Genomic DNA, 27,979 nt, shown 5'->3' with positions numbered 1-27,979 from the left:
GTCCTTCTCTGACATGATATTCTTCAAACCGTGGATGGAGGCTAACAGGCAGATTCCGTATTCCTAGATTTCCAGGAAACAGTTGATGCGGTCTGAGCATACAATTTAGGCTCCAAGATATGTGAGTTACTCCAAGAATTGTTAAGTACCAGAACCCACTACTTTGTCATCTACAGGCAGTCTTCATGACAGTAGTGCCCCAGCGAAGTGTGATAGGACCCCTCTTAATCTCTACATACGTACATGATACGACAGACAGAGTGAATATCAATTTCCGGTTGTTTGCTGATGGCGCTGTAGCGTACGGGAAGGTGGCGTTATTGAATGGGTGTAGTAGTATACAAAATGATTTAGACAGAATTTATAGTTGTGTGATGAATGACAGCTTCCGCTAAATGTAGAAAAAATGTTAACGCGGATGAGTAGGAAAAAGAATCCTGTAAAGTTCGAATGCGGCATTAGTACGATGCTGATTGACGCAGTCACATCGATTAAATATCTAGGTGTAGCGTTGCAAAGCGATATGAAATGGAATGAGCACTTCAGATTGGTGATAGGGAAGGCAAATACTCGACTTCCTTTTATTGAGAGAATTTTGGGGAGCTGTAGCTCACCTATAAAGGAGACGGCACATAGAACGCTAGTGCGACCCGTTCTTGAGTGCTGTTAGAGAGTTTGGGATACCCACCTGTTCGGATTAAAGGAATATATTGAAGCAGTTCAGAGACATGCTGCTAGATTTGTTACTGGTAAGTTCGATCAGTACGAAAGTATTGCGGAGATGTTTTGTGAACCCAAATGGGAATCCGTGGAGGGAAGACGACGCTCTTTTCGCCACGCACTATTGCCAGAATTTAGAGAACTTGTATTTGAGGCTGGCTGCAGAAGGATTCTACTGCCCCAACATTTATTGCGCGTGCAGCTCATACGGAGGCTTTTAGAGAGTCGTTTCTCCCTAGCTCTATGTGCAAGTGGAACAGGAAAGGAAATGACCAGCAGTGCTATCTGCTACTCTCTGCCATGCAGAGAGCGGTGGCTTGCGAATACGTATGTACTTTGAGGTGACAGAAGTCGTGGGATATCTGCTAATATCATGTCAGACCTCCTATTGTCCGGCGTACTGCAGCAACTCGACGTGGCATGGACTCAGCAATTCGTTGGAAGCCCCTGCAGAAATATAGAGCCCTGCTCTCTCTCTCTAGCCGTCCATAATTGCCAAAATGTTATTGCCGGTGCAGAATTTTGTGCACGAACTGACCTCTCGACTACGTCCCACAAATGTTCAGTGGGATTCATATCGGGTGATCTGGATAGACAAATCATTCGCTCCAACTGTTCGGAATGTTCTCCAAACCAATGTGGAACAATTGTGGCCGGGTAGCACGACGCACTATCATCCATGCAAATTCCATTGTTGCTTGAGAACATGAAGTCCGAGAATGGCTGCAAAAGGTAAATGATAGGTTCGGTTGGACCAGAGGACCCAGTCCATCCCATGCAAACACAGTCCACACCACTGTGGAGCCACCGCCAGCTTGCACAGTGCCTTGTTAACAACTTGGGTCCATGGCTTTGAGGAGTCTGCGTCACACTCGAATGCTACCTCAGCTCTTAAGAACTGAAATCTGGACTCATCTGACAAGACCACGATTTGCCAGTCGTCTAAGTTCCGAACGATATCGTCGTGAGCCCAGAAGACGCCCTATAGGCGATATCGTACTCTTAGCAAAGGCACTCGCGTCGGTCGTCTGCTGCCAGAGCCCAATAACGCCAAATTTCGCCGCACTGTCCTAAGGAATGCGCTCGTTATACGTCCCACATTGGTTTTTGTTGTTGTTTCATGCAATGATACCGCTGCTCTCAGTCAAGTGAAGGCCTTCGGCCACTGCGTTGACCGTGGTGCGAAGTAATGACTGAAATTTGGAATTCTTGCACGCTCTTGACACCGTGGATCGCGGAATATTGAATTTGCTAGCGATTTCCGAAATAGAATGTCCCATGCTTCTAGTTCCATCTACCATTCTGTTCATTCCCGTCGCGCGGCCATAATCACGTGGAAAGCCTCATAGGAATCACCTGAGTACAAAAGACAGCTCCGTCAAGGCACTGCCCTTTTATACTTTGTGTACGAGATACTTTTTCCATCTGTATATGTGCATATCGCTATCCCATGACTCCTGTCATGCCAGTGCAGCTGCGGATATAGATACAGTAGAGATTCTCTGGAAAATGCTGCTTCCTGCAAGAAATTTCTTTGCAGTGCGTGCTGTAAAACTCCATCCAGTGAAAGTCACAAATACTTAAGTCAGCCTATCGGGCCTTGACCACAACGCATTTGGTTGGATTACTGAAAGACGTACTTACTACTTCCAAGCCGAACGAAAGCCCCCATCTCGCAGTGCACACTCCCCCCTCCCCCCCAGTAGTGAAGAGGACGAGGACATAGACGCAACAAGGAAGTCATTTATTCTGTGCTTGATGAAACAATGTTACCCACACTGGTTTAGTAAACGAGTCACTTGGCACTTGATTATATAAGTGGTCTAGTGCGAAACTGTCTAAGCGAAATCTAGAATAGGAAGAAAGGCAGATAATTATTGGAGGGGCGTTCAATAAGTAATGCAACACTTTTTTTTCTCTTGGCCAGTTTCTGTGCAAAAAATGCGGAGTTTGTTGTGGGACATCGTGGAATAATATCGCTTCAACTCCTATAGTTTCACAAAGTTCTAATAGGTGCCAGTGCTATACGCAGCCTTAAAAATAGAATCTACAAAGGAGGTGGGTTCCAGGCAGGGAGTCGCCGTTGAGTTTCTTTTGGCAGAAAACGAGAGCATCGCGTAAGTGCTTGCAGAGTGTCTGCGGAGACACGGCAGAGAAGAAGAGGATGGTGTGTTGTTGGGCTGTGCGCCTGGTCCCGGCGGAGGTTCGAGTCCTCCCTCGGGCATGCGTGCGTGTGTTTGACCTTAGGATAATTTAGGTTGCGTAGTGTGTAAGCTTAGGGACTGATGACCTTAGCAGTTAAGTCTCATAAGATTTCACACACATTTGAACATTTGAAGTTGTTGGGCGAGGTGTTTGTAGTCGTCGCAACATGGTCCCACAAACCTATTCAAATTACCCCGTGCCGGCCGGCCGGACTCAGCTGACTCCTGCAGTGTTGGAGCGGACGAATACTCTCATTCGGGGTGATCGACAGGCCACAATGAAACACCTCTCTGTAGAATTAGACGTCTCTGTGAGTAGTGCTGACACACTCGTCCACCAGTTGGGGTACTCAAATGTGTGTGCCGGCTGGGTTGCGCTCTGGCTAACAGAAGACTGTAAAGAGCAACGAAGGGCCATCTGCGCGAAATTTATTGCGCTTTACGAAGCTCATCGTGACAATTTTTTTTTTTAAATGTGGGTTCGTCATTTCGAGCCGGAAACAAAACGGCGATCCACGGAGTGGTGTCACACCGCCTCTCCTCCGAAGAAATCCACTGGGACTCTGAAGGGGTTGTTCTGTTTGATGTCTATCCTCACGGGGGAACCATGAGCTCTGAAGATACCCGCAGGAAATAAAAGAACTTCAGCGTATACGTCGCCACAAAAATGCCTTCTCCATGACAACGCTGGGCCTCACACAAGTCTGCGCACCCTAGAGGATCTCACAAAACTTCATTGGTTGTTCTTCCTGATCTACCCTACAGCCTGGATATCGCACCTTCCGATTTCCATCTGTTTGAACCACTCCGCGGGAAGCAGTACGTGGATAATGTGGAGATTATTGATGCAGCAAGACGCTGGCTCCGACATCGACCAGTAGAGCGGCACCGTGCGGCACCACCAGTGAGGTGGCGTAAGGCCGTCACATTGGACGGAGACATGATGAAATATAGGGCTTTGTAGCCAAAAGAGAGGGGAATAATATGGTGTATAGGAATCCTGAATAAAACGAATCTGCTTTCAGAAAAGAATGTGTTGCACTAGTTATTGAACGTTCCTCGTACAACTGCGCCAGGAGAATGAGTGGGCGACTGTATTCACGCCGAACGTTGCCTGGACAGAGCGCAGTCCGCGGGTCACCTCCCGCGTTTCAATGGAAAGACGGCAATAGCAGAGCGTCAGCGCGCTCAAGGTGACCTAGAGCGAGCCGAGACGCAGGTGTTTGGCGGATTTCGAAAGAGGCGGCGCGGCGGCTGTTTACGCTGAGGCGTTCCCACGCCCCGGCCACAGAATCCGACACCCCGCGGGCGCACCTGCGGCCGATCTCTTTGTGAGAGGCGGCGAGCACGTGGGAGCCGCAGACGCGGCAGTAACTGGGCCGCCGCCGCCGCGGGCCACCTGCTGGTGACGCGGCCCGCTCGCGACTGTCACGCGCAGCGAGCGCGCAGTGCCAGGCCTTTCCGAGAACGCCGCCTGACGCGGAAACGTGTGCGATTGGCACGTAGCACCTGTCCCACGCCAGCCGCCGCGCTGCAGTCGCTGCGCTGGCAAACGCAAACGCTCCACAGCAGACTCGGTGGTAGGTAGTGAAAACCTCGTAACTCCATCTGTCTCTGAAAAACCTCGTAATTGCAGTAACCAGTAACTCCATTATCAAAGAGACATTTGGAAGTGCGTAGTTTCTCTAATCGTAATTCCACTATACAGGGTGTTCGGAAACTACCATTTCAGACTTCTAGGACTTGTAGAGGGCAGTGATACACAAAAGTTTGAACAGGAATCTTTGTACGGAAACGTATGATTTCCGCGCTACACCCGTTCGTAAACAAATTTGCTAGATATGTATGCAACAGGGTGGTTATGGTGAGTGGGAGAGGGGTGGTTTTTCTGCTCGGCTGATGTCATTTGACGTATATCCTACCTCTCTGGCCTGGTTCGAGACTCATTCAAGCATCTGTGAGTGCTAGAGCAACATGGTTGACTACACGTTTGCAGAATACGCCGACAAAATCCTCCTGAATGGCGAAGCTCACGGTATCGGAAGAGCTGCTCGTCCCCTTTATCGAGCTCTCCACAACGTCCGACTTCATCGCATCCCCTTTTCACCACAGTTACGCAACGGCTTCGAGAAAGTGTAACTCTACCGTCAGCAAGCGTAACCGTGGTGCTCCAAGGAGACGCCGCACATCCGAACTGGAAAAGGCCGTACTGCATCACGTTAAAAAGAACCTGTGAACGAGTACACGAGCATTACCTGTAAAAACTGTCGCGTTACTAAGATACTTTCAAACGGTTGTACCACGGAAACAGTACGTTTCTGCACGTGGGTTTCTATTCAGTATCTTCTCTACTCACTCCCCTCTACAAGCCGGCCGCTGTGGCAGAGCGGTTCTATGCGCTTCAGTCCGGAACCGCGCTGCTGCTACGGTCGCAGGTTCGAATCCTGCCTCGGGCATGGATGTGTGTCATGTCCTTAGGTAAGTTAGGTTTAAGTAGTTCTAAGTCTACGGGACTGATGACCTCAGATGTTAAGTCCCATAGTGCTTAGAGCCATTTGAACCATTTGAACCCCTCTTCAGCTCCTAGAAATCTGTAACGGGAATTCCTGAATATCCTACATGCTTACACATGTAGCAACTTTATAAGTATCACTTAACATTATTTTTTATGAAACCGTTTTCGCTTCTCCCGTACAATTTAACAAAATGGAGTTACGCGGTTTCCTTCGCCTACCATCCCGATGTCGCCAAATGAATCGAATACAACATTGTGTCACTCGATGGCAACTTTGTAGAAAGAAAGGAGGAAGTGTATGTAGATAAGGTAGGTCAAGCGATACTGTCGGAAGAATCTGAGGAAGCACTGGAAGATCCAGATCGAAACAAGGCACCTGGAGTGTGGTGTCACCGCCAGACACCACACTGGCTTTAAATCGGCCGCGGTCCGTTAGTATACGTCGGACCCGCGTGTCGCCACTATCAGTGATTGCAGACCGAGCGCCGCCACACGGCAGGTCTAGAGAGACTTCCTAGCACTCGCTCCAGTTGTACAACCGACTTTGCTAGCGATGGTTCACTGACAAAGTACGCTCTCATTTGCCGAGACGACAGTTAGCATAGCCTTCGGCTACGTCATTTGCTACGACCTAGAAAGGCGCCATTACCAGTTACTATTGATACTGTGAATAATGTACCGTCAAGAGCGACGTTCACCATTAATGGATTAAAGTTAAGTATTCCACCAGCTACGTCCGATTTTTCTAAATTCTAATTTCCTTGTCCTGTTCCAGACCTCACGCCAGCCTGCGTGAGCTAAAACGCGTGCCTTTCGGCTTCCTCTAGTAACACGGTGTTGGCTTTCCTGCCAACCACAACATGGAGAAGACGACATTTCTCCAGAATCATTAACGTCTGGAAGAACCACTCAAGACAAAACAGTTTCGCCCAACATACAGGTTATATTGACAGACCACTAAAGCTGTATAAAAAGATATCACGTTCCTACAGGATGTAGTATTCATCAAAAATAGAAGCAAATTTCCCAAAAAAATGTGGTTTTGTGACGAAGCTTCCATGGCTATTTAATGTGATTGTACCATCTATACACAACGATATTATGTAGTATACTGTATTTACTCTGGTACGAAAGTGTTGTCTTATTTGCTTATAATGAATTCTGATTCTGTATTTTATGTAACTGGGAAACATTGTACTGGGGTTATTCGGAGAGTAAGGTACGATCGGTCGCGAAATGGAAACCACTGTGAAAATCAAAATTGTTTTATTTGCAACAGTTAGCTACACCTTCCAGCTACTTCTGTACAAAGTCTCCGCTCCGATTTAGGCACCTGTGGTAGCGCTGTACCTGCTTTCCAGTACCTTCGTCATAAAAGGCTGCCAGCTGTGCTTTCTGCGAATTCTCTACGCTGGTCTACAGCTCGTTGTCTGTGACAATATGTCTTCATAGCCAGCGGTTCTTCCGAGCAGAAATGAAACTGAGGGGGAGTCAGTTACGGGCTGTACTGTGGGTGATCAAACACTTGCCATCGTAAACGCTGCAGAAGCATCTTCATTGTCCCTGCAGAGTGCAGCCGACAATTGTCATGAAGAGGGAAACGCATGACAGTTACGTTATGTGGGCTGCATGACAGCAGGCGAAATCTCTGCCCCCCCCCCTCCCATATTTGGCAAAAGACACTACTTCCTAAACATATTTACGTTGTTGCTGCGCGCTGAGAACTGAAAAGAGCGACGTGATGCGATCGGCGGGCTGGAATCACTGCTCAACACATGTGTGCAAAACTTTGATGGATTTTCACTGTGGCTTCCATTTCGCTCCCGATCGGACATTGCTTTCTGAATAGCTCTCGTACATCAAGCTACCTTTGTACATTTATTATTTTTAGGTCTGAATATGGTCATCGTTGACCGAAATTAATTACCTGATCAATAAACTTGTGTAATCCGTGACTGTATCTATATCAAGTATTGTTTCAGAAACAAGTAATGTATCGGGGTTCACTACAGCAGGAGCCAGAATCTAGCAACAAACTTCCAGTGGTTGATTCCAGTTGTCTACTGAGTGCTTTCATACAAGAAGCGCTTCGCCTCCAGTTTCATTTCAAATCGTTTCGTTGCTTACCCCAGTTATCTTAGCAAGTGTGCAAATTCGTTTAACACAATACGAGAGGGCTCTGGTAAAAAACATGTTTTCATTTGCTCATGAAACTTTCTATTGCAACGCTGTTAAATGCCCACTTGGATTCATAACATTAAAGAACTCGTATTAACGTTCGTGTGGACTTACGATTTTCATGGGCGCGATTTGACACTAGTATTGCCACTAATCTAAGTTACGGTAAGAATGTCTGACCGTCAACGATTCTATGATGAACACCACACTGAATGGTCACAGTGCCAGCCTGAAAGGCATTCTGTTCTAACAGTTTACCAAGGCGGTAGCACCCAGGCCACGACTTATCAGTTGCAAAGATACGACCTTGACTCTCGCAAACAAATAAAAAAATTGAGGACATGATGTAGTTTTGGCGTGAGTGGTTAATGTAATAGTTCAGATGATTCGACGACCGAACCAGTCTTCTTCTCCAGGTGCTGGAACCGAGTTGTTGTGTGTTCTCGTTGCCTGGACTCCAACCAGACTGAAGTACTGTTACAGCTGAGTTCGGCTACTGGGGCCCGCTACGCTGTTTGATGCTCGTTTGTTTTGCAGAGCCCACAATGTTTTCCGTGAAATACAAACTCTCTTCGCGTTTTTCAGCTCTTACGAACGAAATAGCTGGCGAGATTTTAATAGATTTGGTGCCGGATCCCAAGCCTTTCTTAAATTGTAAATGTAAATGTCGTGTGACTAGGGCCTCCCATCTGGTAGACCGTTCGCCGGGTGCAAGTCTTTCGATTTGACGCTACTTCGGCGACTTGCGCGTCGATGGGGATGATATGATGATGATCAGGACAACACCACACCAAGTCCATGACTGGAGAAAATCTCCGACCCAGCCGGGAATCGAACCCGGGCCCTTAGGATTGACATTCTGTCGCGCTGACCACTCAGCTCCCGGGGGCAGACTTTCTTAAATTGAAAACTCTGTACTGGTTTGTTAGCTTTTCCAACAGCTCTATTTCAATAGCCAGCACTGTACGGCATATCAGCAGGTACGGCAAGAAATTGCCGTCGGAAGTTGTCTTTTAGCGTCTCTAATGAGGTCGAACAATCGCGGTAGACTTGCGACTTCAGGTAATCCCACAACCAATAATCGCACTGACTGAGGTCTGGGTACCTTGCAGGGCGTGGCGTCTCAGCACGCGATCCTCACCAAACGACGTTCGCGAGAGGTCTTTTACGATTGTAGCTATATGGGTGGATCGCCATCCTGCATAAATGTCATACCTTCCAGCTGGTCTTTTCCAGTAAGGCTAGGGTGATTTGACTTCCTCTCTCACTACATCTCATTTTATGCGTCATTCTGTCCAGTGCCATCTGCTGGCCAGTTTTTGCAGTCGTTTTTAGTTTCAATAAAACCTCATGTCATTTCAGACACATGTGTCTGTTTTTACCTCTCTACCAACATTATTCCACGAATCAGTGAATTTTCAAATGTTAACTGATTTTTGAACCACCCTGTACACTGGATGCCATGTTTCCGTAAGAGTCTACCGATCTTTCCGGAGATTAGACCAACAAAAAGCAGATAAGAAATTATTGACTTTTGTATTTCATTCTCAGTCTTAATCTACATCTTAGGAACAGAGCGAGGTCGCGCAGCGGTTAGCACACTGGACTCGCGTTCGGGAGGACGACGGTTCAACCCCGCCTCTGACCATCCTAATTTTGGTTTGAAACTTCCTGGCAGATTAAAACTGTGTGCCCGACCGAGACTCGAACTCGGGACCTTTGCCTTACGCGGGCAAGTGCTCTACCAACTGAGCTACCGAAGCACGACTCACGCCCGGTCCTCACAGCTTTACTTCTGCCAGTAACTCGTCTCCTACCTTCCAAACTTTACAGAAGCTCTCCTGCGAACCTTGCAGAACTAGCACTCCTGAAAGAAAGGATACTGCGGAGACATGGCTTAGCCACAGCCTGGGGGATGTTTCCTGAATGAGATTTTTCACTCTGCAGCGGAGTGTGCGCTGATATGAATCTTCCTGGAAGATTAAAACTGTGTGCCCGACCGAGACTCGAACTCGGGACCTTTGCCTTTCGCGGGCAAGTGCTAGTTCTGCATGGTTGGCAGTAGAGCTTCTGTAAAGTTTGGAAGGTAGGAGACGAGATACTGGCAGAAGTAAAGCTGTGAGTACCGGGCGTGAGTCATGCTTCGGTAGCTCAGATGGTAGAGCACTTGCCCGCGAAAGGCAAAGGTCCCGAGTTCGAGTCTCGGTCGGGCACACAGTTTTAATCTGCCAGGAAGTTTCATATCAGCGCACACTCCACTGCAGGGTGAAAAATCTCATTCTGGAAACATCCCCCAGGCTGTGGCTAAGCCATGTCTCCGCAGTATCCTTTCTTTCAGGAGTGCTAGTTCTGCAAGGTTCGCAGGAGAGCTTCTGTAAAGTTTGGAAGGTAGAAGACGAGATACTGGCAGAAGTAAAGCTGTGAGTACCGGCCGTGAGTCGTGCTTCGGTAGCTCAGATGGTGGAGCACTTGCCCGCGAAAGGCAATGGTCCCGAGTTCGAGTCTCGATCGGGCACACAGTTTTAATCTGCCAGGAAGTTTCATATTAGCGCACACTCCGCTGCAGAGTGAAAAATCTCATTCTGATTTAGGTTTTCCGTGATTTCCCTAAATCGCTTCAAGCAAATGCCGGGATGGTTCCTTTGTGAAAGGGCACGGCCGACTTCCTTCCCCATCCTTTCCTAATCCGATGAGACCGATGACCCGCAGTTTGGTCTCTTCCCCCAAATCAAATGGAACCAAACCTACATCTTAGATCCATTTTGAACTTGACAGCAACGCACGCTTAATTTGGCAATCTGAGTACCAATTCCTCCAGAACACTATTCGCAAGTATTTGGTGAGGCTCTCCCCATCTTGCTGCGTTAGAGAATTACGGGCTAGAGTCTTTAGCTGGGAATTTCTTTATGACGGCAGTCGAACTCGGCTATAAATAGCGGCGTAACAGCTCAGTCAAGTTGGAGTCCAGGCAGAGAGTACACATAATCGCATGCAACACTCGAAGAAGGCGACTGGGCTGGTCGCCAAAATATCGTGACAAGTGGAAACAAAAAGGTGAGAGAGCGCGAGTGGAGAGTGGCTCACCCTTGCAGGCGGTGCAGGGCACGCCCCCTCCGAGGACCCTCCAGAAGAAGAGCGTGCCGGCGTCCAGGTCCTCCTCGCTCCAGGCGGTCGCCACACTCGACGACGTGCAGCACTCCTCCTTGGACACTTTCTGACTCAGCAGGTCGGTGCAGCGGCCGTTGCGCACTCGCAGCGACCAGCAGTTCCCTCCTGAAACAACGCCGCGCCGTCCCGTCTGTCAGCCACCGATCTACCACCTCTTTTATGCTACTGCTAGCTGCTGCTGTTACTCACCTAAATGTGCATTCGATTGTGCAGGGCATCCAAAATCTAACTCTTAAGCATACCGCAGAAGCAAGCAAAGCGACGGTCCAGAAAACGTATCAGTTTCCCACATTCCTCCACGTGAGTGACGGTCTTATTCCCAATTTACGCCTCAGTTAAATAACAGGCGACCAATTAAAACGCGATGAGAAACAGAACTACATATACGTAATTCATAACTTTCGCTCTCGCCTAAAATTGCCGACTGCGAATAATCTTCTGAAAAGCGTTTGTCGGCCGCAGCGGTGATACCACAGGGTAGCGAAAATTGCAGAAGTTACGTCGAATACTTTCTTTCCTGTACATTTTACTGAAACTGTTTTCTGTTTTCAGTTTTCCACTGTTATGTTGCAACAAGTTTCCGACCTTACTCCCTAAAGAATATGAGTCGGCCAAAATTCGATTCTTCTCGTTAACAGGTCTCGGGGAACAGTGCAGAATATTTATAAGAATAGAATATTTAACACTGGGACGCAGAGGCTGATTTTCAGTAGACTGGTCAACAAGCGCAGTTGTTCTAAGAAATCTCCCAAGGAGGTCAGGACTAACGTCGCCGACAAGTGCGTAAGCGCGTCACAAAGTGGAGATCACTCTATCACGAATCTCGAGAGAACGACTGCTATGTCCGCGGACCTAACCGAATCACGCGCGCCCTGCCATCTCTCAGCCCGGCCGCACCTGCGCGGTGGTCGGCCTTAGCTCCACGTCGCGGCTGCCGGAGGTTCATGGCGTTATCTCCGGCTGAAGACGCCGCGCCATTCAATAGTTCTTGCCTGCAGCTCCCTCCCTCTATGGCCACAAGATATAACGGGAGCATAGACCTGAGACACCGCCACTCGCTCTTGCTCGCTAGCTGTGTTGACATCGAAGTGATATTGTGTATGGCTCTGAGCACTATGGGACTTAACTTCTGGGGTCATCAATCCCCTAGAACTTAGAACTACTTAAACCTAACTAACCTAAGGACACCACACACATCCATGCCCGAGGCAGGATTCGAACCTGCGACCAAAGCGGTCGCGCAATTCCAGACTGTAGCGCAGAAACCGCTCGGCCACTCCGGCCGGCGATATTGTATAGCTCTTGTATGACATCCTTGGGCTTGGAACTTACTTACGATTTGGATTGCACTGTGGATTTGTGAATTGTATTGTGAAATTAATTACGTAGCTACTTGCTATGAGGGCAATAGAGCCTGCTTCAGTGTGGAGAATAAAGATAAGTAATCTTCCTGATCGCTGGCGCCTTACTTTGAGACTAATCTTTTCTCGGCCAACAGATATTGCTTCACACCCCGGTCACGTCGTGCTACCACTTCCAACTTACGTTTGCCACTCCAAGCAGACATAAAAACTACGACGCGAGGTGTGTGGTGCAAAACCACACCGGAAAATCTGTGAGGACATGGAAAAACAACAAAATCGAAATCCAATTATACTTATTGATAGAGAAATAGTAGCAGCTACTAAAGACGACAGACGTACGACGTATGAAAACTGGATATTTATTAAAAGAACGCTAAGAAGGAAGCATAAAAAGCAAGCACAGAGCGGGAGGGTTGCCCTGCATCTGGGTGTCGATTTTCATCAGTATGCTATCCTGGCAGACCTCGTGTGCTCTGTCCGTGAGCACGTTCGAGGATATATGCTTTCTTCCTCTGGGATCAGATTGGTAGCGGACTAGCGAAGACAGGACTTGCTCCTAACCGCAATAATTAATCTTAATTTCTTTTCAGTATTACTTGTTAGATATGTTAGTTTTAGCTATTCGTGTAGTTGATATTATCAGCTAATATTTTAGCACAGTTTAATAAGTCTTGGTTACAAAATACTGACACAAATTATTAACAAACTAGTGGAAGAAAGTGGTAGAAGTCGATCTCAGGGAAGACCGTTTGAGTTCTGGAGAAACGTAGGTACACGTGTGCCCATACTGCCGTTACGTCTTATCTTAGAAGATAGACTGTAGAAAGCCAGACCTACGTTTATAGCATCTATAGACTTATAGAAAACTTTTTAAAATGTTGAAATGAGTATACTATTCAAGTTCTGGAGGTCGCAGGGATAAAATACAGGGAACGAAAGGTTACACGTAACTTGTACAGAAAGCATACGGCATTCACAAGAGTCGCAAGACATGAAAGGAAAGCAGAGGTGAACGGAGACAGGGTTATAACCTATCACCGATGTTGTTCAGTCTGTAAAGGAAACCAAGGGAAGAGAATTAAAGTACAAGGAGAAGAAATAAAACTTTGCGACTTGTCGACGACAATGTAATTCCGTTAGAGATGGCAAAGGACTTGGGGAAGGTTTGTTGAACGGGATGCATAATGCCTTAAAATAGGTTATCGTCATCAAGAAAGGTAAAAGAAGGTAATGGAATCTGCTGGGCAGCAAAATAACTGACGAAGACCGAAGTGGAAAGGATGTAAACTGTACACAGGAAGTACTCGTAGTAATAAAAGCGACAACAGAAGCTTTTGAAATGCGGTGCTGCAGAAGAATGCTACAGAATAGCAGGGTAGATCGTATAACTGATGGCCTACTGAATGGAGAGAAAAAAATTGTGGCACAATAGGGCGACCAAAGTTTGAGTATAGTAAACAGGAGAAGTGCACTTGCATCTTGCAGCAGTTATACAGAGATGAGAAGGCTTGCACAGGACAGACTAGCATGGAGAACTGGTTCGAACCCGTCTTCGGATTGAACGAGACAACAATAGTCTCTAGTCTGAAGGTTCACTTTTCAGTGTTCACGAACTGATCTGAAACGCCCTGCCTCATTAAAACTGCGTACCGGACTGGGCTCCGACGTGGGACATTTGCCTTTCACTGGCCCTACCAACTGAACTACCCAATCACGACTCACGTCCCGCCCTCACATCTTCACTCGTGGCAGCATCACTCCTCATCTATAAATTTCATAGGACCCAGGTTGGAGTGCCGGTCCGGCACACGGCTTTAATCTGCCAGGAAGTTTCAACAACAACACTGTATTACTGGAGTTTCTACGCTCTTGGCGAAACTTTATTTAGAATGTGTATGAGCAATGCAAAACAAAACTCCGTCCGCACAGGTATCAACCGATAACCGTGTCGCCCTCAGCCCGAAGCTGTTGCCGAATGCAGTTATGGAGGGGCATGTGATCGGCACAGCGCTCTCCCAGACATCGTTAGTTTTTGTGACCGGAGTATGGTTTGACGCAATGGCGTCCATATCCGGGACAAGACCCCACCGCCCCCCCCCTTCTTTCCCTAGCTCTCAGAGAAAGCAAAAGCCCCGTGGGATTAGCCGAATCGGACCTGCACTCAGCCGGCACGGTAACTCAGCGTGTTAGGTCAGAGGGTTAGCTGTCCTTTGTAAAAAAAATAAAAAAAACTGAGTTAATGGATCAACGACGAACTGAAACGGGTGTCTTGCGACGTCCGCACCGAGTAGATGAAACGAACAAAACCGAACAAAATGAGATAAAAAAAAAAGCTGGCTAAGGCGCTGCAGTCATGGACTGTGCGGCTGATCTCGGCAGAGGTTCGAGTCCTCCCTCGGGCATGGGTGTGTGTTAGGATAATTAAGGTTAAGTAGTGTGTAAGCTTAGGGACTGATGACCTTAGCAGCCCCATTAGATTTCACACAATTTTGAACATTTTTAGAAAGAAAAAAAAATAGTGTAGTCGGGTGTTTTTCTTTCTCTGAAATGATTTTATGGCTACTGACAAGATTTCATTTGTGTTGCGAAATATTAAAAATATTTCATACCCCCAGGTCCAACTCACCGCCTAAGGCTATTGTGGGGGCGCCACTGGCTTGACGTAATACTTCACGTATGCCGTACGTGGCCTGCATCTGCCGAGATTACCACAAACGCTGTTCCAGGGAGCCGTATACCGTCGGCTGCCTGTTGGTTGGCATCATTTCATTGTAGCTGCACCGCAGAGTGAGGCGCCCGCGGCAACGGATTTCCCCGAACGTCACCGACACGTCCTGCGGCGGGCGGGCGTTCCCACGCGCTGCGCTGCGCTGCGCTGCGCCGCGGCGTGCCGTCAGACAGTGGCTTTCCTTGAGTGGCGGACTCGTGTTTCGCCGGCGCGGCTTCGCGCGCGGTCTGCGCAGGCGCGGGGACAGGTCCCAGACTGCGCGGTCCCGGCCTTGTAGAGAGGCTGCCCCGTCAATGGGCAGGCGCCGGCACGCCTTACGACACCGGCCCGTCCTCGGGATGGCCGTGGGGCCGCTCACCCACTTACCGCTCAACATTTAAATACAGGACTGACCCTCAATTAACTTCGCCTGTACACACGTAAACGAAGAGAACGCGGAGCGTGCACCCTGACGCAGCGGCACCCTCAGCTCTGTTGTTCTCCGATGATGGTCTCTGGCGCGTAGTTGTTCGAAGTCCACAGGATCTGTAAGTATCAGTCCTAGCAGCTGCTCCTCTCGTTCTATAGGCAATTTCTAATGCCAGAGTTAGTATCCAGGTCAGCCGAGAGCGCTAATGCGCTGCTTCCTGGACTCGGGTAGGCGCGCCGGCCCTGGATCGAATTCGCCCGGCGGATTAACGACGACGGCCGGTGTGCCGCTCCACCTGGATGTGGTTTTCAGGCGGTTTTCCACATCCCCCTAGGTGAATACCGGGATGGTCCCCACATCACGCCTCAGCTACACGGCTCGCAGACATTTGAACACTTTCGCACTATTCCATGGATTACACTAGTCTCAGACAGTTGGGGTACACTAATTCAGTCCCGGGGGGCACGGGGTGGAGGCAGGAAGGGCATCCGGGCACCCTTTAAACTAACACTGCCAAATCCGACTAAGCATGCCGACCCTGCCTAACTGCTGGAAAAGGCGCAAGTGAAAGAAAGAAAGAAAACTTACTATCCGTATGCGGTGCAACTAGACTTTTTTCAGCTTTCTTTTTCAGCCTGGGTCTGTCTTTTCGTGATTTATCAAAATGGTTTGTGGTCTGAATTTACTAGGGTGGCTTAAGGAGGTGCGTATCCTAGGGGAGGAGTGGAGAGGGGGGTCATAAACACACAAACAGACGCTACGGTCGCAGGTTCGAATCCTGCCTCGGGCATGGATGTGTCTGATGTCCTTAGGTTAGGTTTAAGTAGTTCTAAGTTGTAGGGGAGTGATGACCTCAGAAGTTAAGTCCCACAGTGCTCAGAGCCATTTGAACCATTTTTGAACACAAACAAAAAACAAGCGTTTACCTTTACAGCGCGGGAGCGCTGTTCAAAATGGCTCTGAGCCATCTGGGCTCATCAGTCCCCTAAAACTTAGAACTACTTAAACCTAACTAACCTAAGGGCATCACACACATCCATGCCCGAGGCAGGATTCGAACCTGCGGCCGTAGCGGTCGCACGGTTCCAAACTGAAGCGCCTAGAACCGCTCGGCCTCAACGGCCGGCGGGAGCGCTGTAACCAATATGTCTGAGAAGACCACGCATGGAATCGCGGTTTGGGAGTGGGTGGTCTTGGTGCTCGGTAACTATTTCAGTTAGGAACATGGCATGAAAAGTTTGTGGTTCAGCCCGGGCCAGCAGCCATTTCTATAGCCATTCGAACATCAGTCTTACTGTACCTAAATCACAATATACTAAGCGAGGAGTGAACGACGAACCAGAGCTGGCACCAGAGGTAAATTCTACGAATCGATTAATTCCTTTTGCAAAAGATTTTAATTGAGCTGAAATCAGAGCTCAGCTAACGGCACTTGCAAAAGCGGTCTCCCTTACATAACTCCGGTTCAAATGGCTCTGAGCACTATGGGACTCAACTGCTGTGGTCATAAGTTCCCTAGAACTTAGAACTACTTAAACCTAACTAACCTAAGGACATCACACACATCCATGCCCGAGGCAGGATTCGAACCTGCGACCGTAGCGGTCGTGCGGTTCCGGACTGCATAACTCCGGACCGCAGCGAGATTGATGATTCAAATTTCGTGCGCAGGCGTATCGGTCTTCGCTCTAAGGCGTGCGCGCGCGCGCACACACACACACACACACACATACACACACACACACACACACACACACACACACATATTGCTTCGTTTGGATTTTACATGAAAAAAAAAACACATTTCACTGGTAGGTTTTCGAAGCACACCACTTCTATAGTTTAAGCTTGAACGAATAGGTTCAAATTTTGCCGAAGAGCCGGCCGAAGTGGCCGTGCGGTTAAAGGCGCTGCAGTCTGGAACCGCAAGACCGCTGCGGTCGCAGGTTCGAATCCTGCCTCGGGCATGGATGTTTGTGATGTCCTTAGGTTAGTTAGGTTTAACTAGTTCTAAGTTCTAGGGGACTAATGACCTCAGCAGTTGAGTCCCATAGTGCTCAGAGCCATTTGAACCATTTTGCCGAAGATACCTTAATGGATATTGTCAAAACGAATGTTATTTATCCAATAATCTCCATCCTTTGTCAAGATGCGATGATTTCAAGTCGAGCTAAATGTAACACGCAAGATTAGTTCTTACGTAAGCTGAATGCGCGGAAACTGTTTAAACTGAATAAAATAAATAAAAAATGCATTCTTTCGATGAAACTGAAAGCTCACATTCAAAAATTGAACTTCATTCAGATTTCACGTGCCAAAAACACATTTTCTGAGACTTTTGCGCACACCACTTCTATGTTTCAAAATTGCGTGAATCAGTTCAAATTTTGTAGTAAGGTACAGAAATAGGCTACGTGTAATTAATGGTCGTCGTCTTTTTCATGATAGCTATATCCGTTGCCACGATATGAGCAAAATGGTTCGAAAAACAATAAAAAATTCTATACCGGATCAGTCGTCATTTCAGTCAACAAAAATCTATATCGGTTGCCAAACTATGGCGGTCTAATGTCAAAATTATGGTAGAGTAAAAGTTGAGAACCAGAACGAAAGTTGCACCTATCGCAGCAAAAAAAAGGCGAATATGTCCTGGGCAGAGTTAGGGATGTAAAGGAAGGGAACTAGCTTTCCGACTTATCTGGCAGTTTCAAAGACATTTAAATGATAACATTTTGATATATTCGCAATTCGTTACGAGTTATGCGTAATTTTCAGAGCAGTGAGCTCTCTTAAAGCCACCCCCTGTTACACGTATGATGTTGACAGATAGGATGTATCTGCAATAGAAAGTATCTGAGAGTGGGTCTGCATATATAATAGGAAGTATTCCAAAGTGAGGATGCATGCGTCCTAAACTTTATTGACAAGTTGTGGCGTACTGCATGACGTGACAAATGCCAAGTTGGAAGACAATGTGGCCTCCGTCATGTTGTACGACATGACATCATACATTATGTTACTTTTCTTGACGCGATGCTTTATACTGCACAACATGGGTGCTAATACTAACGAGTTAAAAAGCGCGAATATATCAACATGTTTTGATTGAAATTCTTTAAAGTTCCCCAGGACATTGTCCTTTTTTTGTGTTACAATAGTAGCATTTTGTTCTTCTGGTAGTTTTAGGTATATCTGTTCCCAAATTTCTCGGGTAACTTACGGGGAATAAAGTACGAGGGCGTGATGAAAAATAATGCCTCCGAATATTTTATTCTGTTCTCAATATCTTTTAGGTATTACATGTCATGCGTATTACTCGATCGACTTCCGCTCTTCGCTGACGCAAGTGGCAACCCTCTCCAAATTCTAGCATGTGACATGGCGGTGTATAACGTATCTATGTCAGTGCACGATAAACCTTCAGAAAACTAAAAGCACGAATTCGAAACACACATGGAGCAAAGGCTCCTTCAGCATGAAAATTCGACACCACACACGAACGCTGGGACATCTGCAAGAATAGGACACCTTGGGTTCACTGTCATCGCTCATCCTGCATGCAGTCCCATCCGATTTTGGTCTGTTTCCAAAACTTGAAGAACCTTCGAAGGCCTCGCTTTGAAAGTGATGAAGCGGCGGAAACAGAGGTTAGCTTGTGGCTCCGTCAACAAAGTCAACATTCTACAATGACGGTACCAACAAACTGGTCTCTCGTTGGCAGAAATATATTCGTCCCTAAATAATGCAGAATAAAGATTTATAATGTTCATAAAGTTTGTCTTATTTAAAAAGATGTAAGAGTTTTCTCATAAAATATTCCGAGGCAGTACTTTCCAGCATGCCCTCGTAGAACGAAAACAGAGTTGCTAAACTCGAAATCCTACAAACCTAGAAGAATAGTGTGGTATCGTCCAGAGACCGCGGTGCCACACTAAAGTCGGCAACGCATATCAATACGACAGATGTTAGCCAGGATTCGCAGCAATCCGCAACGATGCGTTCGTGTAGAACACGCCATCCCCAGCACTGCAGGTGCCCCCACGCTGAGGCCAGTATAGAATCGAGAATGCAGCAGTTCTGTCCCGTTCGCTACACATCAGCTACAGCAGTCAGCATCATCATCTAGCACCAACGAGTACTTAAAGTTTCAGATGAACTTATACCGTTGTTAATGATGAATCTTATACCTCAAGAGAAAAGCTTTTTTCTAAAATTAGTGCATTAAGTGTTGCTTTGGTAGTTTATGACAGTTGCAAATCATCCAGTATTTCTGCGGCAAAGATGTATGTCAACGTCAAACAAATCTTTAATTCGTTAATACAATAAAGTGAACTAATATTTCATGTATTTTAGTTTGATGAGCCTTCTCCCTGATCGAGCAAAGAACCCACAGTTATGATCGGCCGAAAATACTTTCTTCTGGTCACAACAAATACTTTTCCATTCCTTGTTCACATGGATGGGCGTGTGGTAGAAAACATTCCGGTCAAGTAGGCAGCCATTCATCAGCTGATTGCACCTGCTGCCGATAACAAATCCGACACAGTTCAAGAACCTACAGGTTTATCCGGAAAACGAGAAGAAATTGAGCAAGTTATGAGAGAAAGGAAAAGTACATTCTCCCCGCTTACCGTCCCAATGAGAATAAAAATGATAAAAAGACGTGTTTCCCAGATGTAAGTGGAAATTATCGAAAGACACAGCTTTTCCCTCGTTTATTGCTCGCATAGCCATTGTGCACAGATCCCCGTTCACAGTCGCAGATCTAAGTTGAATACAGGTAATGGTGACTGCACAATTCAATTTCAAATTGTGTAAATTTTGATGTTCTCAAAGATGTGGGAATCTGTTGCTATAATCGTTCTGAACTCGAATTACATGACACACCAACTTCTCAGTTTTAAGGTGAATAATTTTCAGATACTGTAGGTTGTTTTTCTGAAATTCAGTTTCTTGGAAGTTACGCTGAAGTCATGTACGAAGCATTGACGTTAGCAAATTGTTATTACCGTTGTATTCCTCAAAAATATTTTATTTTATTTATTTTATTTTACGGCCTTCATTGGACCACTGTAGTCAAAAATACAAGGTTCTAAACAAGTTGTTACACATGGATACAATTTGGTTCGACAATTACTTAATATATTTAGGTAATATAATTATTAGAGGCTATTCTTATATGAAAGGTGTTTTGCTCTTCTGTCTGCCCAATATTTCTTCATTCTTTCAGATATTTTCTTTCTTTCTTCATCTGAAACAACTCTTCCTGTACTCCTTTTATTGATTTTCATTTGTAGTCTGGTTTGCGGGTCTTGCAAAAATGGTTCAAATGGCTCTGAGCACTATGCGACTTAACTTCTGAGGTCATTAGTCCCCTAGAACTTAGAACTAATTAAACCTAACTAACCTAAGGACATCACACACACCCATGCCCGAGGCAGGATTCGAACCTGCGACCTTACCGGTCTTTCGGTTCCAGACTGTAGCGCCTAGAACCGCACGGCCACTCCGGCCGGCAGCGGGTCTTGCAATATTCTGGTTTTCTCTGTCTTGTTTTTTAGGTCATCTACTGTAATTTGAAGTTCTTTTGTATCTTCGTTAATTTCTGTGATCCATTTAATGTCGCTCTTGCTATTCCACAATTTTTGTATTATTTTTTTACTAATTCTGTTTTCTGGAGTTCTCATCAGGTGTCCAAAGAATGAGATGCGTTTCTTCCTGATTGTGCTCATGACTGGTTCTATTGTCTTATATACTGTTTCATTTGATGCTATTCCCCAATGTCCATTTATTTTATACTGTTTATTTATACATGTCCTAATTATTCTTCTTTCTATTTTTAGTATTCTGTCAATTTCTGCTGTATTAGTTGTTTTGAAGATAGTTTCAGCTGCATATGTTATTTCTGGTTGTGTAACTGTTTTATAGTGTTTTAATTTTGCATCTACAGATTGGTTTTTTGTTGTTGTATGTAGTTTTGGTAATGTAATTTACATAGTTCAGTTTTTTTATTCTATTTTGCCATGATGGCTTCTCATTTAGATTGTATGTTATTATTTCGCCTAAATATTTAAATTTATCAACAATTTTGATTTCCTATTCTCCTATTGTAATTTTGTTTGCAAGTGGTGGATCAGTTAGCATAATCTCCGTTTTTTCAAATGATATTCTAAGGCCTACTTTCTCTGCTATTTCTTGTAGTGATTTCACTTGTTGCCTGGCTTCTTGAACGGTGTTGGCTAGGTGAGCAAGATCATCAGCGAATCCCAAGCAGTTTAAGCTAATATCATCTTTTGCACTTCCAATTCTTATCCTCTTTGGATTGTCCTTGTACCATTCTCTCATTATGTATTCCAGGGCACAGTTGAAAAGTAATGGTGATAGGCAGTCACCTTGTCTTAAGCCTGTTTTTATGAGGAATGGTTCCGAAATTTCTCCTCTAAACTTCACTTTTGATTTGGTGTTGGTTAGAGTGAGCTGTATTATTTTAATTAGTTTTGGATGGAGTCCTATATTTCTTAAAATTTTTAATACTGAAGGTCTGTGGAGACAGTCATATGCCTTCTTAAAATCTACAAATGTTATTGCCAGAGGTTTGTTCCGTTTCTTGTAGTACGCCATAATCAATTTTAAACTAATTATCTGCTCTGCACAGCTTCTCCATGGTCTGAAACCTCCCTGATATTCCCCTAACTCCCGTTCTAATTGCTCCTTGATTCTTTCATATAGGATCTTGGATAGAATTTTATATGTGCAATCTAGGAGAGAGATGCCTCTGTAGTTGTCTGGGTTGCTCTTATCTCCCTTTTTGTGTAGTGGGTGGATGATAGCTATGGTCCAATGTTCGGGAAATTGTTCTGTTACCCAAATTTTTGTTAGAGCCATGTGTAAGGAGGTCTTGACTGTGTCACTTGCATATTTCCACATTTCAACAAAAACCTGATCTTCTCCACATGCCTTATAATTTTTTTGTTCTTTAAGAATTTCTTCTACTTCTTGGAAAGTTGGAGGGTCTAGTTTGTTAGGTTTGGTTTTTATTGGCGTATTTATGTTGATTTGTAAGGGATCTTTGGGTTCCTCGCAATTATTATTATTATTATTATTACTATCGCACGGGTAAAGGACACTTTAAAAGTGGTGCTGAGAGAAAATTAGATTGGTTGGCTCTGAGCACTATGCGACTTAACTTCTGAGGTCATCAGTCGCCTAGAACTTAGAACTAATTAAACCTAACGAACCTAAGGACATCACACACATCCATGCCCGAGGCAGGATTCGAACCTGCGACCGTAGCGGTCACGCGGTTCCAGACTGAAGCGCCTTTAACCGCACGGCCACACCGGCCGGCTAAAATTAGATTGGTTAGATAGGTGTAGGGTGATAGAGATGAGGGGGAGGGTTAGGAGATAGAGGGGGGAGGGAGGGAAGACTGTGACAAATTGTGATCCCGAGCCCCAAAACCAAATTTTGGATTCGCACCATGACTTAAGAGCCAGTGAATTGCCCATATTGGCAGGCTTTTTCCAGCACCTACTGGTTTTAAACCTCTACCTGACCTTATAGCGTAACGCACACTGCACTTGCTTGTGTGACAGGAAGGTAGGTCATATCAGGATAAAATCCGCGCGGCTGATTAATGGTATACTTGCCAATCTGGGTGTGATTTTGTCAGTTTCCCACGTTCATTTATGTAAATGCTGGACTGGTCCTCAATTTCCGCCTCAAAAAACATGATTCGCAAAGAGTTACAATACGATCCAACACAGAACAAAGTCACATGCAATGTGACTGTGAGAGTGGACGGTTTACTCCTGTAACCGAAATTGCAGATCTGAAGATGGTTCTAGAGAAACCGAAACCGGTCATGTGAATAAATATTTTGCAATCAAGACGGATTATAAGTAACATTGCATAAAAAGTGATTGAGATATCCCTGCAGACATTATGTCTGTTTTTGCAAAATAATTATCTAGCATTTGGTAAGCCATAGGGCCCTGGTACGTAAAACGTATTTTCGTTCACACGGTTCCACAATTATTTTTTAACCACTGTTCCGCCTGAATCTTTTCCAGCGGGTCAATTTCAACATCAAATAATCTGTAATCTGAGTCGGCCACAGCTGAGAGAACAATCGAGAAGTACTGCTTATAATTGTAAAAGATCGACCCACTCGCCTTCGGCTTCATCAGCCGTATGTGTTTGCCATCGATTCCTCCTACGCAGTTTAGGTCTTTCGCATGGGTTCGGAATCCGTTTGCAATGCCCATTATCAAATTGCGATGTCAGACTATAAGAAGAGTAAAAAGTTTATTTTATTGAATAGTTTTCTAACAGTCGAATGAGAAAGATTGCATAGCGCAAAAGACAAGCAAATCCGAAAAGAGTGCGTTTTAACTTCTTACGCGAATGTAGCATTGCTTCTTTTTCAGGAAGCAATTTTTTTAGAGGCACAGCAGGTGACTCGATAATCGGCCCTCCGCATTTGTTCCGAAGCAGATAGCCGCATGGCTACCAGGACTCTTGAGTCTCTCCGCGCGTTGGCGGAAATACTCGACTCGTGTGTCTCCAGCCTAAAGGTGCGATTCCAGTGTGGCGGCTGTGGCCACACAAGTCGCGCGGCACTGAAGTTGCGAGACACCAAAGCGCCGCTCGACGGACTTGATCGGCCTAGCACATGGACAGAATCTTCCACACGCTGCACTGCGCTTACTAAACGAGGTGTTTGCTCTTAGTCATCTTGTACGACATTTGTAGCGTTCTTTCTCCTCCAACACGATCGTTGCTCGCTCTTCGATTTAGAAAGAGACTACAGTGTGTGCCACTTATAATGACCGCCCCATGTAACTTTTCGTCCAGAAGCAAAATGAAAAATGTATCCAGCAAATATTGTTTAACTACCACTTCGGCTGTTGCGCTTTGATGGTGATGAGATGCAATGACAACACAAACGCCCAGTCTCCGATCGGAGAAACTCCCCGACCGTGCCGGCAATCGGGCTCTAGACCCTGGGAAGTAGATGGTGGTGATGGTTAGTGTTTAACGTCCCGTCGACAACGAGGTCATTAGAGACGGAGCGCAAGCTCGGGTTAGGGAAGGATTGGGAAGGAAATCGGCCGTGCCCTTTCGAAGGAACCATCCCGGCATTTGCCTGAAACGATTTAGGGAAATCACAGAAAACCTAAATCAGGATGGCCGGAGACGGGATTGAACCGTCGTCCTCCCGAATGCGAGTCCAGTGTGCTAACCACTGCGGCACCTCGCTCGGTCTGGGAAGTAGAGAAAGCGACACTAACCATTAGACAGAGAGCTACGAACAACTTTTAACTGAATACCGCTGACTGAATGACTGGTGTCCTTTTTCCTTGTATTTCCATTTTTGTTTACTGTCAACTCCTGCCAAGTTGACGAGTTACGTACGTACACTGTGCGCTGCTACAGGCGTGACAAAGTCAGTTCTGTGCAACGTTGTTAATAACGTCAGGTTTATGTGTTTAGTACACTGTGATAAGTTTTCGAAAGATATTCAGCAGAGGAAGTTGATTATCAAATTAAAAAAGGTTCTATTTAAAAAAAAATACGTGCTGCTATTCATCACAACGAACAGATGTAGAGAAAGGCAATTATGCTGGTTACTTATGCTGAGTATTGTTCCCTTGGTAACTAAACAGCATTTGCTTGATAAATTTTTTATTTTGCTTCTGGACAAAAAGTTGTTTGGGATGATCAAGACAAAGATGACACGCTGTATACCCAACCTCGTTTTGCCAGTCAAATCTTGGCGAGGAAAATACAGGGTGGCGCATGAAATGTGTTACCAATTGTTTCTTTCACAATTTATGACGCAAATTAGATATCCCGCTGTGATCTCTACAGCAGTACCAGCAGAGCTTGGAAAAACAAATGAGTTACGAAATGACGTATAATTCATGATACTGCCGCTAGGAGAATAGTAAGCAGCAATGGCTGACAATGAAAGACTGACGACAGAGCAAAGATCGGCAATTGTGTTACTTTTCCATGAAACGAAAAGCGTTGTTGTGACTCAGAGGCGTTTTCGACAACAGTTTAATACACGATGGGTCCCTTGCAAGAAAACCATCCACAGGTTGTTCGGTAAATTTGTACAGGAAGGAACAGTACCGGAAGCGAAGCGACCTCGGCCTAAGCCTGTTCGTTCACCGGAGAATATTGAAGCGGTACGAGTTGCTGTACAGAGAAGTCCAGGGAAATCGTGTAGAAACGCAGCAGTGCAACTGGGAGTATCCAGATGCTCCGTTCAACGCATTCTTAAAAAGTGACATCCATATGTACCCATTCAAGATGACCTGTGCACAGAAGTTCACTGAAGAACACAAGCAACAGAGACTACAGTTTGTTCAGTGGGCGGAGGATAGGGAAGAAACTCTCAACAACGTTTGGTTTTCAGACGAGGCGCATTTTCATTAAGACGGTGTGGTTAACAAACAAAATGTACGCTTTTGGGCCACTGAAAACCCACAAGTGCTTTATGAACGACAACATTATGCTCCGAGGACTACAGCGTCGGCAGCAATTTCCAGTCACGGGCTTATTGGACCCTTTTTCTTTGAAGAAACTGTGAACAGCGAGCGTTATTTGAGCATGCTTCGCAATAGCTTCATTCCACAGTTTCTTGCTTCTGCCTTGCCCTTCAACACACAGTGGTTCACGCAAGATGGAGCAAGGCCACATACTGCAAACACTGTGTTGGAGTTTTTACACGAGCATTTCGACATGCGGATCATTTCACTCAGGTTTCCAGGTCGCTTCAACAACGGACAAAATTGGCCCGCCAGTAGTCCTGACCTCAATCCATGTGACTTTTTTCTTTGGGGGTAGCTAAAGAAAAAAAATTTACCGAAACGTCCACGTGATTTAATGGAGCTCAGAAGACTTATTCTTCAAGTTTGCAGTGAAATTACGGAAGACATGTGCCGTAGGGTAATCACTAACTTCAGTGTTCGTTTGAAGGAAGTTAGGAAACGAAATGGTGGACATATTGAGCATGTGCTGAGTTAGAACAAATCTCCATGGACGGCTCTTCATTGTAGTATATGTTCCTTTCAGATTGTATTGACAATAAAGTTTATATTCAAAAACAAAATGGTAACACATTTCTTGCGCCACCCTGTATGTTCGGCCACAGGTACCAGCTACCTCCGGTTCGAACGAACGCCACTGTAACAGCGAGCGATAACGACCTCGGATACGGAGGCGGATGCTGTTGTAAGGAGACCACGTCAGGCGGTTACGTAGACGACGAGTCAAGGATGGCGGAACGTGTTACAGTGTATAGGTGTCCCGTCCCGCCACGACCGCAGTGGAAGTGCGATCGCCAGGAGCTGGCCAGACGGCGTCTAGTCTTCCGCGGCGGCGGCGGCGGATCGGGTGGTAGTTGTCTGCGGCGCGGGCAGGCCGGCCGGGCACCGCTGCACGCTCAAGGTTACGTCACCGCGGCCGCCGTTCATTCATGGCGCGGCCGCGCGCAGGCGGTCTGCGCAGGCGCGGCCGCCGGCCCGCTGTTCACGCCGGCCACATATTTTATACGCCACCCACTCCCGCTCAGCCGGGCAGCAGGTTGGTCGTTCCGTGACAAGCTCTTTAATAAGTCTCCACAATCTGCGATCCCTTACACGCGTCATTACTGTGCTGGAAAGCACTCGGGGGTATTCCGATCGTAGCAAGGATAAAATACACGGCCACTTGTACAAATACACTGTGTAATCAAAAGTATCCGGACACCCCCAAAAACATACGTTTTTCATATGAGGTGCATTGTGCTGCCATCTACTGCCAGGTACTCCATATCAGCGACCTCAGTAGTCATTAGACATCGTGAGAGGGCAGAATGGGGCGCTCCGCGGAACTCACAGACTTCAATCGTCGTCAGCTGATTGGGTGTCATTGTATCATACGTCTGAACGCGGTATTTCCACACTCCTAAATACCACTAGGTCAACTGTTTCCGAAGTGACAGTGAAGTGGAAACGTGAAGGGACACGTACAGCATAAAGGCGTATAGTCCGACATAGTCTGTTGACTGACAGAGACCGCCGAAAGTTGAAGAGGGTCGTAATATGTAATACGCAGACAAGGTTCCAGAACATCACACAAGATTTCCAAACTGCATCAGAATCCACTGCAAGTGCTGTGATACTTAACTGGAAGGTGAAAAAACTTAGATTTCATGGTCGAACGGCTGCTCATAAGCCACACATTATGCCGGTAAATGCCAAACGACGCCTCGCTTGGTGTAAGGATCGTAAACACTGGACGATTGAAGCGTGTAAAAACGTTGTGTGGAGTGACGAATCACGGTACACAATGTGGCGATCCGATGGCAGGGTGGGGTATGGCGAATGCCCGGCGAACGTCATCTGTCAGCGTGTGTAGTAAAATTCGGAGGCGGTGGTGATATGGTGTGGTCGTGTTTTTCATGGAGGGGGCTCGCACCCCTTGTTTTGCGTGGCACTAAAGTTTTAAGCGCCTTGTTGTTTCCCACTGTTGAAGAGCAATTGGGGGATGGCGATTGCATCTTTCAACACGATCGACCACCTGTTCATAATGTGCGGCCTGTGGCGGAGTGGTTACAAGACAATAACGTCCCTGTAATGGACTGTCCTGCACAGAGTCCTGACCTGAATCCTATAGAACACCTTTGGGTTATTCTGGAAC

The 27,979-nt window shown here is 46.2% G+C and overlaps 1 protein-coding gene and 1 non-coding gene across 2 annotated transcripts in view; both read right to left on the bottom strand.

Annotated features, from left to right (window-relative positions):
* Window positions 1–15,253, bottom strand: part of LOC124616477 (follistatin-A) — a gene marked incomplete at its 3' end in the record, with an annotated part of 208,879 nt that extends 193,626 nt beyond the window's left edge. Inside the window, exons 1-3 of the mRNA XM_047144787.1 lie at window positions 14,888–15,253; window positions 14,776–14,845; window positions 10,702–10,890 (exon numbers count right to left, since the gene is read on the bottom strand). Coding sequence (XP_047000743.1) covers window positions 10,702–10,890; window positions 14,776–14,845; window positions 14,888–15,253 — 625 coding nt within the window. The remainder of the gene's footprint in view (window positions 1–10,701; window positions 10,891–14,775; window positions 14,846–14,887) is intronic.
* Trnat-cgu lies at window positions 9,307–9,381 on the bottom strand. The gene has a single exon. It is a non-coding gene; the product is annotated as a tRNA-Thr (tRNA).
* Window positions 15,254–27,979: the final 12,726 nt, after the last annotated feature.

Source organism: Schistocerca americana, chromosome 5 (assembly GCF_021461395.2).
Source record: "Schistocerca americana isolate TAMUIC-IGC-003095 chromosome 5, iqSchAmer2.1, whole genome shotgun sequence".
In the NCBI taxonomy this organism is placed as follows: Eukaryota; Metazoa; Arthropoda; class Insecta; order Orthoptera; family Acrididae; genus Schistocerca; species Schistocerca americana.
The sequence above is the reverse complement of the archived record's forward strand: the minus strand, read 5'-3'. Positions and strand labels throughout refer to the sequence as shown.